Source organism: Rhinolophus sinicus, chromosome 11 (genome assembly GCF_057876585.1).
Source record: "Rhinolophus sinicus isolate RSI-liver-muscle chromosome 11, RSI-T2T, whole genome shotgun sequence".
Lineage (NCBI taxonomy): Eukaryota > Metazoa > Chordata > Mammalia > Chiroptera > Rhinolophidae > Rhinolophus > Rhinolophus sinicus.
Genome location: NC_142511.1, coordinates 7,095,996 through 7,109,181, shown reverse-complemented (window position 1 = coordinate 7,109,181; position 13,186 = coordinate 7,095,996). Strand labels below are relative to the sequence as shown.

The 13,186-nt window shown below is 45.0% G+C and overlaps 1 protein-coding gene across 3 annotated transcripts in view; it reads left to right on the top strand.

Moving 5' to 3' along the window:
- Positions 1-13,186, top strand: part of TNR (tenascin R) — a 74,474-nt gene that overhangs the window by 3,744 nt on the left and 57,544 nt on the right. For 2 of the 3 annotated variants that reach the window (XM_074322509.2, XM_074322507.2), the window contains 3 exons: positions 5,708-5,971; positions 9,120-9,235; positions 11,505-11,655. In XM_074322509.2, coding sequence (XP_074178610.2) covers positions 5,708-5,971; positions 9,120-9,235; positions 11,505-11,655 — 531 coding nt within the window. The remainder of the gene's footprint in view (positions 1-5,707; positions 5,972-9,119; positions 9,236-11,504; positions 11,656-13,186) is intronic. The other variant, XM_074322510.2, reaches the window with a different exon arrangement.

Sequence of the window (13,186 nt, the reverse complement as noted above, 5' to 3'; positions counted from 1 at the left end):
CTGTCCTTGAGGTAGAGGAAAGCCGTGAGGCCACTTTAGGCCAGGCCACTCTAACTCAGAGGGCATCCAAGAGCTCGGCCGGTTCCAAAACGCCCCCTTTGCTTGGCATCATGTCTCGGACATGTCTTCTCACAATGCCGCCGTGTGAGAAAGCACTTAGTCTGTGCTTACCCGACTAACCAGCCCCTCTGGTTATTTTGGAGCTTACATATTGCAAAGTGGTGTTCATTTATGAAATGGTCTAGCGTCTGCGTGGAAAAAAAGCATTTGTAGGCAAGGAATTAAGCGTAAATGGGAATAAAGCACTAAAGGCAACGCACAACAACTCACATTTGTACCAATTAGTACAGAATATGGAAGGCTGTGAGTCACTTTGCCCAGACGAGATATAGTAAAATGGAACCAACCCCATATACATGAGTAGTCTACACCATGGAAACCAAAACAAAGGTAATGTTCTAAAATGAAGATCTAAATCCAGCAGTGGGAAAAATACCACCTTCTCCTTGGAGATGACTTCTTTTTGCCTCAAGTCAGATGATTTTCATCACCTCACTATTGCCACTCTCCTCTTCTGATGAAATGAGTGACTCTTGCTGTTACATCGGTGTGTGTTTTCAACAGTACAGATTAAGCAACTGATTATGACCCTTTCCATTGATAGTTCAGTCTGTACCCGTGGGCTCAGGGTGCCCCTGGGGGAAGATTTAAAATTTAAAAATAACAACAAACAAATATTTTTAAACCTCCTGACGAGTTGATTCTAGGAATTTTTCTGACCAGCCTCTGACGTCGGTTTACGGGAGAAAGCCTAGGAGGTCTCTTTAACATCGTCCGTGGTTCACACCTGGATAATAGACCAGTTAGACAAGGTTCCTGCACCTGTGGCTTCATCTTAAATCCTTTCCAAAGATCAATGGCAATAGCAACAACAAAAAAGAAAACCTCACAAACATACAATCATGTACTGCTTAGGGGAAAAGAGTCTCATGTTCCTTCATTTTATTTCAGAGTCAGTTATTTCATTGAGCCTCCTAATTTTGTTCACTGAATTGAACAATCTTTCTAAAAATATGCTGAGGCATTCTATCAATTTTTCTGCAGGAAAATTCAAGCAGAAGTTAAGCCTCGATGTTTCTGAATGTAAAGTCACTAGGCAGTTGCTGGGGAAGGGGAAGCTGGAGTGTGGCCCTAGTTCCCGCCCACAGGACAGGCTCCATGAGGCCCCATCAGAGGATGCTAAGACTCCACGGGGACCACTGCTACCTATGGCGGTTCGATAGTCCACATGCTTCGGAACAGAATTGATCTCTTTGGGGCTGGACATACCTGTAATGTTGTTGACCCTGCTTTTCTACAGGGACAGGTCCCTTTGCAGACAGAATTTTAACCTGATCCAGGGTCCAGCCTGAACTGGAGAGAAACCATCCTGGTCACTCAAGGAAGACTCAGCAGCTGTGAGCACAACTACAACTGGGCTGAGTCCAAACCATGAACACAGGTTCCCTCCAACACATTCCCTCTGTGCTGTTCGAGGAAGACTTCTAGAGGCCCAGATAAATTACTTTCCAGGTTCCCAAAGCATGTGAGGAAGGACAGTTACATAATCTCCATCTGTTTCTATAGCAACCCTGGAGCCACCACTCATCGCAGGAGGTACTGCTCTCAATGCCTGCCTTTTAAACCAAATGCCACGGGTCGCTTCCAGAGAAGTATCTAGGTCATTATCTAAAGTGCTACTTTGCTTGCTCTTTGTGAAAAGGCTGTAGGCGAGGGGGCTATTTGTCCACTGTTGGACATTTCTGGCCAGGTGCATACACGACAGTGTTACTGCTGCTCTCGCCAACGGGAGTGAGGAGAGAAGAGAGAAGAGTGAGGAAGGCAAAAACATGGAGAGCCACAAAATGTACTGCCTTGTAGTTCATTCTTTCCTCTCTGGAAAGGGCATGGAAAATAGCTGCCCATTGTGTGGATTTCATTCTGAGGCCCCCTGGGCAGCTGGAGCCTGAATATAATTGAATCGTGCTGACGAGGTTACCGTGTTTGACTCCTGGCCTTGATCTTTGTTCATCGTGTGTCTTGGGATGAAATCTCAACCTTTCTGCCTCTGTTCTCTGGCTGTATGAAGATAATAGGACCAAAAAAAAAAGAAAACTCATGAATATGGGCACTTAAAACAGACCGTAGAAAGAAGCTACTCTGGGCTTCTCATTTCACAAATTTAAAGAACAGCAGCCCAGAGACCAGAAAGATGTTTCCAGAGCCAGACAGCTAATTAATGGTGGAGCAAGAATGAGAACCCTGGTCTCCTACCAACTTCTAGCACTCTTTAATCCTCTCCGGGATGCTAAGTAAAATTAAAAAATGTAAAAGCCACATACACAAAGAAATAGTCTTTTGATATGAACGTTAAGCCCTGTCAAATGATTTAAAAATAAAATTAGATGTTGGAGGTGGGAAGAGAAGCACATTAAACCATTTGTCCACTCCTACCCCCAGTGAGGGAGGTCAGTGCGGATGCTGGCCAGTGAGCTGGCCGAAACTCATTCCAATGAGTCAACGGGATAAAAGAACCACCAGAGCAGGGACTTGAAACAATCCAGAAAGCTGTTCCCTGGACTTCAGTCAGACCTGTGGGGAGTCATGAACGTCAGCCTCTGCCTCTGCCAGCACTGCGTCCAGCCCAACCTTTGGCACCTGAAATCACTCGCTCCTTGGAGCAAAACACTTCATGGAACTAATTCTAACTGTTCTCACCACAAATGTGCCAAAGTGATGCAAGCCTACAAAGTAAACAGCATGGTTCCCTTGCAGATAAGCAACTTCAACCGTTCCTGAAGTCACAGTGGCTCCCTTTTGAACTGCCCGCTCTTCCCCAAGTTTCAAAGTGGGAACCCCAGAAAGGAAGGCTAGGTTTACTTTGCACCCACCCTAAGTTCCCTGGATGGAGGCATAGGACTCTTTTATAGTCCGCTTTGTACTCCAGCATCACTTTGTTGTGTAAGAATGACTGACACCCAGTGTACACAGCTGCTGCTCGATTACAGAGCAAGTGGTGATGGTTTCCTCCGTTGAGCTGTCACTCTCCAGAGGACTTCTGCCAGGAATGACACTTCCTGCTTTCTCATCAGAAGTGAAGGCAGTGGCACCACCAGCCTCAGGTCTCAAGGTAGAACTTTGCCAAGTTAAGTGCTCGAGAAAAAATCCTTCCACGCCTCTTTTTTACTTTAAATTCCTAAAATGCTCAGCTTGGAGCATTTCCTATTGTCATTATTAGTTTGATTTCCTGGAAGAAGGAACCCAAAAGGAATACTGGCTTGTCCCAAATACCCCCTGGGTTGTTGGTCACTTGAAATTTGGAATGGCCATTTCTGTCACTCTGACAGGAGAAGTCCTACACAGGAAGCCTGGAAGCAGTGTGCTGAGTCACAGGAGGCAAGCACCAGAGAACCTTTTTGAAAAGAAGTTTTTACCTCTAGGAGAAGCACCAGTCTGGAAGTCACCTCCTAAAAGAGTCTGAATTATTCTCTAATCCAGTTTCCCTTTGAGGGCTGTGTGTATGTGAAAAAAGGCATGTGGCACAATCTGTCATCCATTTGACAAACTACAGGGGAAAGAACACAAAGTGTAGAAGATCTGGGTTTGAGAATCAGTTCTGTTATGACCCAATTCCCTGACGTTTAGTGAGGGTCTCAGTTTCTCCATCTGCGAACTTGGGATCATGAGATCTACCCCATGGATGTCATAGGGCTTCCATTAAAGGATTTAAAATAAAAATTATAGTTGGATGGTATGTCTGAACATGTTTTATAGATTGGCAAATGCTATGCAAATGTAAAGTGGTGTTGTTTACTGGATAAGAGGTTCTAGACTCGTTCTGCCTGGTTCAAACCCTAGCATGTGTGTTGCTGCCTGTGCAAACCAGTTTCCTGACCTATAGAATAGGAGTAGGAATAATACCTATCTCACAGCATCGGTGAAAGGATGGAATGAGATAAGGCGTGGAAGACTGTCTGGCACTGTGCCTGATGAATAATAAATACTCACGATAATCATACTGATAGGTTCTATTTTGTGTGCATTTTTCAGGCTATCCCAAAATTCTTAGTGCGTTCAGAGCTTTAATAATGTCAGAATTCGAAACTATATAAGCTTATAAATTATCTTTTGAAAGTTTATGTGAATTTCATTTACAGTTATTTAGTTTCATACATTTAAAAATTATATTTCACATTTTTTCTTTCGGTCACCACTTGCCATCTTCCATCAGAGGAAGCACGGCTATCTAGGCTGTTGTATACGATGAGCAGTTCTGGGCAAAAGCAGTCGAAGCAATTGCCTACCGTTGCAAATATATGTCCCTAAATGCCATCCCCTGAGTCTGAGCTCCTCATTTCTGCTGCTGACAGAGAACAGGCATCCTCCACTCCCAGGTCCCGGGCACAGCAGCTGGCTCTGCCCTACGCTCTTGTAAAGCTGGAAGAGTGCAAATTCTCAGAGGAGAAATTCTAAACCAAAGACAACACTTAAACTAACCATGCCTCCTCTACATATAAATTGATCAACTAATTATGCCGATTTAAAGAGTGGCCCGATCTTTGATTCAATCTATATGCAGCATCAATTACAGGCACCCTGGAGTTTGCCTCCTAATTGGTCTTCAAGGTTCAATTATTAAACACCACACTGCAGGTGAATCTTCCCTTCCCAAGAGAACCATGCATGAAAGGCGGTATCAGTGAGGTTTCATCTTTGGCAATTCTTTGAATAGCGTTTGAAAAGTAGAACACGGGAGAAGAGCAAAGCCCTCAAGAATGTTTCTTGACCATCATCCCCAAGATCAAGGCTAATAAAAATTAGTTCAACACAAGTTTCATGTCTTTCAAAATTTAAACAGTCTCCTTTTAACAGAGAAAATGACACAACAAAGTGTTATTGAATCTCTTCAGCGGTCCATGATATCCCGGACTCACTGTTTTGGCTTCTTCTATTTTCCACGATAATTAGGAATAAGCCGTTATTTCCACTTGCAAAATCAAATATTGGCCCCCAGGGTCATCTGGTGACAATTACTTATTAAACTACCAAAAATGTTGGCCAGTGGTATGCTGTTAAATATCTAACTAGCTCCCTGTGGGGAAAAGAGAACAAGCCCTGCTTTGTAGCTTTTGCCAATTTCCATGGTGTAAACACTCCCTTTGTGACCAATTCCAAGTACCAACACGATGCCACTAAAGATGGAGTTGGCAACAGCTATTCAGCCAAACACAATCCTATAGTATCTCCACCAGAGAGACACAGCCCACATAAATTACCTTAAGGGTGCAGATAAAGAGCGGAGTTTTGAGTATTTATTAGCTTTGTTTTTAATTAATGTACCCACTTGTGAGTTTATGAAGTTTTATCTTTCATAATGGCTGTATTTAACAAGTGTCTTGCAAAATTCCTGAACATTTGACAGCCAACTTTCACGAGCCAGTGGGAGAGGGCTCCAGCACGCCGCTAACTCAGGGCACTGTGGAGATGGGAGACCTGAGCACAGAAGGAGGAGAACCTGCCCGCGAAGGGAGTTATAACCTCCCACAGCCACTGAGCTGAGCAGCACATACAGACAGGGCACGTGGGCGAGATGTGAGGCAGAAGTTGAGTTGAGGATGGGGAAGGCGGTCCTCTGAGCTCATGCTGTCTGTGTGTTGCCTCCCGGTAGCTGCCCCTCCAGAGGACTTGCGAGTGGCTGGTATCAGCGACAGGTCCATTGAGCTGGAATGGGACGGGCCGATGGCAGTGACGGAATATGTGATCTCTTACCAGCCGATGGCCCCGGGGGGCCTCCAGCTCCAGCAGCGGGTGCCTGGAGATTGGCGTGGTGTCACCGTCACGGAGCTGGAGCCAGGTCTCACCTACAACATCAGCGTCTATGCTGTCATTAGCAACATCCTCAGCCTCCCCATCACTGCCAAGGTGGCCACCCGTACGTACCATGTCCCCACCCTGCTGCATCGTTCTTTTCTCCCACATGAGATCATGGGCATTCATCATAATACACAGTGTCTTCTCTTCATTCTCTGGGGACGCCTGCAGTCATCACTGCTCTCGAGGGGCAGGGCTTCCGACGTGGCCCACTTAGGAGAGGGGACAGCCTTAAACAGGCACTTCCGATGAAGAGAGTTTCCAGATTCAGTCAGCTCCCATCAGTGATAGAATCAAAGGACAAAAAGTACTTTAATGACTGAGCTCTGACTTGTTATAAGCTAGAATCTGAGTGGAAGTCAAGGAAAGTATGAGGATTACGCAGACTTTGAATCGAGTTCGAGTTTCAAAACCAGGAGATGTGAAATAGGAGGTATCAGACGAAAGGGCTAAATACTAGGTTACAGATGGTAAGTAATAGCAGAGTGGGACAAATCTTATGTAAAACCATAGCTGAAAACACCCACTTCTCATAGAGAGGGGGCATCATTTCTTGCCGGTCTTTGGTTTTGCAAAATATCTTGATAGTTCACTTTGGTTATAAAAGTCGAGGCTTTAGAATACGGATTAGAAAAATTCAATGGGGAGAAAAAGAAAGCGAGACTGAGGCAGAAACAGAGAGCAAGCTAAACTGCTCACCATGAGAAATGGACTTTTTTATGTCAGACAGGGAAATACTCCCACAGGTGTGTATCCATATAGTGTATGTTTATTGAAGCATAGAGAAATTTTAAACGGTTGCATGCCAACTATTAAAATTGACTACATTAAGGAGTAAACTAGGAAGGCACTGTTCTTTTCTTTTTCTCTTCAACCATCTTTTCCGACACCCCTTACTTCAACTCTCGGACGCCAGCTGGGCAGCCAGCACTTCAAGTCAATTCTGACACTATTTACCTGGAGTGCGTGTCAGATCCCACAAAGTTAGGCCGCAGTCTCACAGGACTGCCCCCACTTCAGGTACCAGTCACAAGTCCCAGGTTGTCACCAGTACTTCTGACCCACTGGCTATAAATTCAAAGGGTTCCCGTAATCCCTTTAGATTGGATGATTCATTAGAACAACTCACAGAACTCAGGGAAGTGCTTGACTTGACTATTCCTGGCTTATTATAAAGGATACAAAGCGGGAACTGCCAGGTGGACGAGATACACAAGGCAAGGTGCGGGGGGAGGGGCGAGGCGCTTCCATGCCCTCTCTGAGCACAACCCCTAGCCATGGCTTGGTTTTTCTGGAGACGATCGAGGGGCCCCAGCCAACAGGTATCTCGTAATCATACAAAAGACACTCATTACTCCAGAGATTCCAAGGGCTTTAGGCGCTGTGTGCCAGGATCCGGGGACGAAGACCAAATATTTATTTTAATTATATCACAGAAATTATATCACACAGAGATTTTTAGCAGCAGCAGGGAGCTAGGACAAGAAGTGACCATGAGACATAAGTCCCGGGTCAGCCAATGAGACTTATCACCAAATATGGGATAAGAGACTGGAGCCCATATTATGCAGATCTCAAATGACAAGATGACATTCGCATGACAAATGCCATGAAAGTTCAAAAAAGGAGGAGGTCAAAGTAAGAAGACGTGGCTTGGAGGTTTCACAGAGACCCAGGGGCTTGACCTGAGCTTTGAAGGATGCAAGGATAGGGACAGGCAGAGGGGACAGGATTTGAGAAGTCGTCTTGTCCCCTTGCTTTTCAGATGACAAACACCTTGTTAGCATATTGGACTATTCCTATGAATGCTGACTCTGTTAATACGCCTATAATTATCTCTGTTTATATTTGACTTCTTTTTTTTTTCAATTCCTCTGGTGCCTGAGAACTAGTTTTAAATATCTGCAGTGATTGTGGAATGCAGGTCACCATCTGCCGCTTTCCCCACCTTGCTCCGAGATGAGTCACCACAGCAAGCACCAGGCCTGGCTCCCAAGCGTCTTCTCTTTGATCCATGGGCACATGCAATGATGAGGTTTCCATCTCCTGTGTCATTTCTGATGCCAATTCAGGGCATCCCCTCAGGCAGGCTCCCAGGTGACAAGGACAATTCATGTAAACTCACCTGACATGCCTTCATGTGGGCTCAGAATCAGCCCCGCCTTCCCACCAGGAAGCGTGAGGAAGCTTCCACACAACAAGAATAAGATGCTGTCTGTTTTTCAATGGGAATATCCCAAGGGAAGCAAAGCTAAGATGGGAGCAGGCTCCCCCCAGAACTGAGAAAAGTCATACTGGCGTATTTCAGGGCCAGTATTTCCACCTAGATCTGTGAGAGAGAGAGAGAGAGAGAGAGAGAGAGAGAGAGAGAGAGAGAGAGAGAGAGAGAGAGAGAGAGAGAGAGACAGAGAGAGAGAGAGAGAGAGAGAGAGAGAGAGAGAGAGAGAGAGACACAGAGAGAGAGAGAGAGAGAGAGAGAGAGAGAGAGAGAGAGAGAGAGAATTTAAAGAGGAAGAAAATAACAAAATAAGGGAGGCAAAGGTGAGTGAGGGAGAGAAGAGAGAAATAATAAAGGGACAACTGGAGAAAAAGAGAGAGTGAAATGAGAACAAAAACCCTGCTGTTGTCCTTTGTATGTGCCTTTGCTTTGCTCATGGACATGAAATGGAAATTTCAGACCATCCAAGACTTCATGGTTTGAGCTAAAGAAAATACTCTTACTGCCCATCAGAGGATCCGAGTTTCTATTCTGAAATGGGCTTGTTCCACATCTTTAGCCAACTCTCTGTGCTTCCCTTTTCCTGGGTATGAAATGGGAATGCTGATGTTAGCCATTGTATTGCTTCTCAGGAATCCATAAGGCCTCCAAAGACAGCATTCGATTTCTCCAAAAAAAAGGGGCATTACGTTAAGTTCTAAGATTTACCACACTAGTAAGGAAAGTGTGACTTATGTATTTTCATATTAACCTATTAGGTAATTGAAAGCATTAAAAGTATTGATTAGTTGTTAGTTATGTTTACTGAACACTTTGCACAGGGTCACCATAGAGTGGGCCAACCCTGCGTCTGGGACCCACCATGTATGTAGTAAAACAGGGCTCATCCACCACATCCATGGCATGGCGGGGGCGCCCCGGGCCAAAGCCCAGGTGGTGCTGTCCCTGCCAAGGAAGCCATGACACGGTCTCCCGCCATGCTGTGTTCCAGATCTTTCTACTCCTCAAGGCCTACGGTTCAAGACCATCACAGAGACCACCGTGGAGGTGCAGTGGGAGCCCTTCTCTTTCTCTTTCGATGGATGGGAGATCAGCTTCATTCCAAAGGTAAGGCCCACTGCCAGACTGCTAAACAGCCTCGTTTGGAGTCTTTCTACCCTCAGCGTGAAATTGGACAGCAAAGAAGGCACTGCCCAATCTCTCTCTCTCTCTCTCTCTCTCTCTCTCTCTCTCTCTCTCTCTCTCTCTCTCTCTGCACCGCTCAGGACACAAAGGGGCATTGTGTGGGTGTCTGGGCTAGAGAATATTCCTTTCACAACGTGTGGTGAGAACCCCGCGATGCACATACTGGCCTTAGATGACAAGATGTGGGAAGCAGCAGACACCATCCCCAGCTCTCTGCTCAGGAAGCTCTAGCGTTTAGCAAGCTGTGATTTTTAGCCAGTCTGATAACCAGACCTTCAAAAAGCTGGGGCTTCTCTTTAGGACCTAAGGGAAGCCACACTGAACCCATCACGTGATCCGCTCTCAACTTCATTCTGTGCAGACAGATGCACCAAAAGTCAGCTTACGTGGCTTCAGTCTCTAAAGGTTAGAAGATTAATGCAAAAACACCTTTTATAACCTGTTCATTGAGAAAATTTTTTCTTCAACCGATTCACATTCTTGGCCTTTGAGTTAAAAGTATCCTAAGATTCCTTTCTATTCTTTAAAGTAGCATTAATCTAAAACTAATGTTTCCAAGTTGCCGGAGGTACCTGACTAGTTCTAGTTTTCCAGGATCTGTTGACCCTACTGATGTTTTCCCTCACTCTGTCACTCATGGGGGTATAATGTCGTCTCATACTCCTTCCCTCTGTTTTCGTCTTTCAATATCAAAGAGCATTTCTTCAGTCGTTCATCAGACTTAACGACACATGACACATTTTTGGCCAATAAGATTGTGACGACACCCTTCTTAGAGGCATGGACGGTTGGAGCTACGGAAGACCTTCAAGTTTACGGAGTACAACCCTTCATTTTCCATCCAGTTTGTGTAGTCTACAGAGACTAAGACTCTGCAAACTTAAATGACATCAGGCAGCTAGTAGATGGCAGGTTTCAAACAACCACCTGGGAGTCCACTTCCGATTCCAGGCCTCTGTCCACTAAACCAGGATGCCCCCTCACCCCCGCTTATGTGGATACAGTCATGTCATCACATGCTACATACATCTAAACAGACATTCTATACAAATACTTTATCATATGTCTTATTGGTACTAACATGATCAGTAAAGTATGGCAGGCAAGTGGGTTTATAACAGTTCGGAGAAAATGATGTCACCGTACTGCTCAGGCAGAAAAAAGCAATGCAGGTTTGTCTGCTATATGTCTAACGTGAAAAATAAGAGGGGTTGGCTAGGGCATGCCAAGGTCAAATACATGGCCACATAGAATACCGGTGCGATCTGTAGGTTGAGGCCACTGGGGGGCATTTGTCACACTGATTTATAAGCATATGGCTCCGAATTACATATAGGGCATTCCAAAGGACAGGAGAGAAGGGCAGTGCCACAGAGTTCTCTTTGTCTCCTCCATTTCCAAGGACACACATAGAAAATGTATAATAATAGACAGACAGCTAGGTAGGTGGGTAGGTTGGTAGGTAATACGACATCATCACGTTGATCTTTCTCATTTCTCTTCCACCGATTGGTCTCTTTCCTTTCTCTTTTGTATTATTCTTTGTTCCATGCTTCCTTTTTCTCGTCTCTGTCCTTCATAGTTGGTTGTGTCACTGACTCCTAACTCATCTGGGTGAAAGGGAAATAAGACATTGACAAATTTCTACCCAGTGTAACACCATGAGAAACTCCAGACATAGCAAAATAATAGCCCTGGCTCATTAAAAAATGGGAATGCCTTAGTTTGGAAAATGCTGTGTTTGTACATGGAGATGTCTCCACACACACACACACACACACACACACACACCCCTCTACTCTTCTGAATAGCCAGGGCCATGCTCATCATGATAAATGCCCAAAAATCTGATGGATATTAACTGTAACCATCAAACATTTTATTTATGGCAAGAGCCAATTTACATCACCTGATGACTAATTTTTATTGGAAAACTTGATAGACTCAAAAGGCCAATGAAATGTTCTTGAAAATTGGTTTTCTCCATTTGCCAAATCCTCGTAGAGTGGTGGCCTTCTTACTGAGCCTGCTGGGAGTTGTCCTGGCCCCAGACGCCCAGCTCCCAGCATGGGGGGGAAAGGAGTAGTTCCCCATTTCTAATTCACAATGTGCAGACAATGGAACCCCTTTCTCTGCCAGTGATTGTCTCTTTTGCTTTCTCTGCTTCTCCCTTCCCCACCCCACCCTCCAGAACAATGAAGGAGGGGTAATCGCCCAGCTCCCCAGTGATGTTACCTCCTTCAACCAGACAGGACTGAAGCCTGGGGAGGAGTACACTGTCAACGTGGTCGCATTGAAAGAACAAGCCCGGAGCCCTCCCACCTCGGCCAGCATCTCTACCGGTGAGTGCCTCCAACCTCCCCCGCTCTGGTACCCACCCCGTCACCCAGGGGAGAGAGCTGCAGACTCACCTGAGAAATAGACAGACAGTGGGGTGCTAGGACTTCTCCCGGAGCTGAGAACCATGTTGGTACCTGAAGATGGAGCTACTCTACCAGATACTAAGGTGAACATTGTCCGTATTGCTTCTCCTGGCAAGTACAGAAATCTGGGAGAGAATTCTCTGGGGAAAATTCTTGGCGAAGATTTCCAGTGTATTTCTTGTGATCTGACTCGTCAGGAGGTCTCCTTTGTCAGCCCCTGGTATCTTGAGCTTTGGAACCAGCAAGGGCTGACTCACTCTTACCTACTGTGAGACTGGAAGAAAGTCATCCAACACTTCCCAAACCTTCATTCACTTTAAGACGATGAACCATAATACTTCCTTTCTGGAGTTGACAGGAGGATAAGATAAGGCACTGGAAGTGACTAGCACTGTGTGGCCAAGAGTCCGTGCTCAGTACCTGGTACACACACACAGACTCAGAGAACACACTTGGAAGTGAACGCGTAGAGAACAAGTCGTTTAAAACCAGTAGTGTCGGCTGGGTCTCTGTTCAAGGTGATGACTTCAGTTGATTACTCTTTCATCCCCACAGTTCGTCTCATGTAAGATCATATTTCTAGGTTTGATTCATTAACTGTGTTGTGTTTTGCCATATCGTTTTCTTGGTTGACAAAGGCTGTTCAACTTGAATGCTGTACATGAGCCATTGGGGTGCGCGTGTGGAGGCCCTCACCACACATTTTTCACAGGTTATAAATAGCATCTGGTATCATTCTCAGTTCTCATTTTATGGATGGGAGAGCTGAGAATCGAAGGTTAAGCAACTTTCCGTGTTAGTCACGGAGATATGTGAATATTGGTACAGCTTTATTTTTCATAAACAGAAATTGACACCTAAGAAAGCCAGTCATGGGTCGAGGACAAAGGCCGAGTTGGCCAAAAAAGGGAAGCACAGCACTGGGTAATGAGACGTGTTTGGATAAATGAGTCATACTTTGCTCATTGGATCCAAACTAAACAGCATCAGGTGCTGAGGCTTATGGTCAGTCTAGAAAACATTGATTTAAAACTCTTGTGGTATTAGATTATATTTCATTAAAGCACTGGGGTTCCATGGCTGTGCCCTGAGACAAAGACAAAGTGGACCTCCAGGCCTCTAATTACTCTCACTTCCATGCCCATCATACCCTTCAACTAAAGCAGCTCCATTTTTATCTGTTTTACACACTCATTTAAGATTTTCTTCTTAAAAAAAAAAAGAATATTATCATCCCAAGGAAGGCTTTAAAACCAGTGTTCTAATCCAAATATGTTTTAGAAGCAACCTCATAGCCATAAAACCTAAAAGTTCTCTGTAGGACTCTCTGCAGATGCTAGGGGCTTTGCTCCCCAAGGTTATCTGGAACCCTACGAGCTGATATCTCATAACATGTATATTCTCTCCTCCTTTGATATGAAATGTTTCAAGGTCCCCAAGTTCTTCTGGG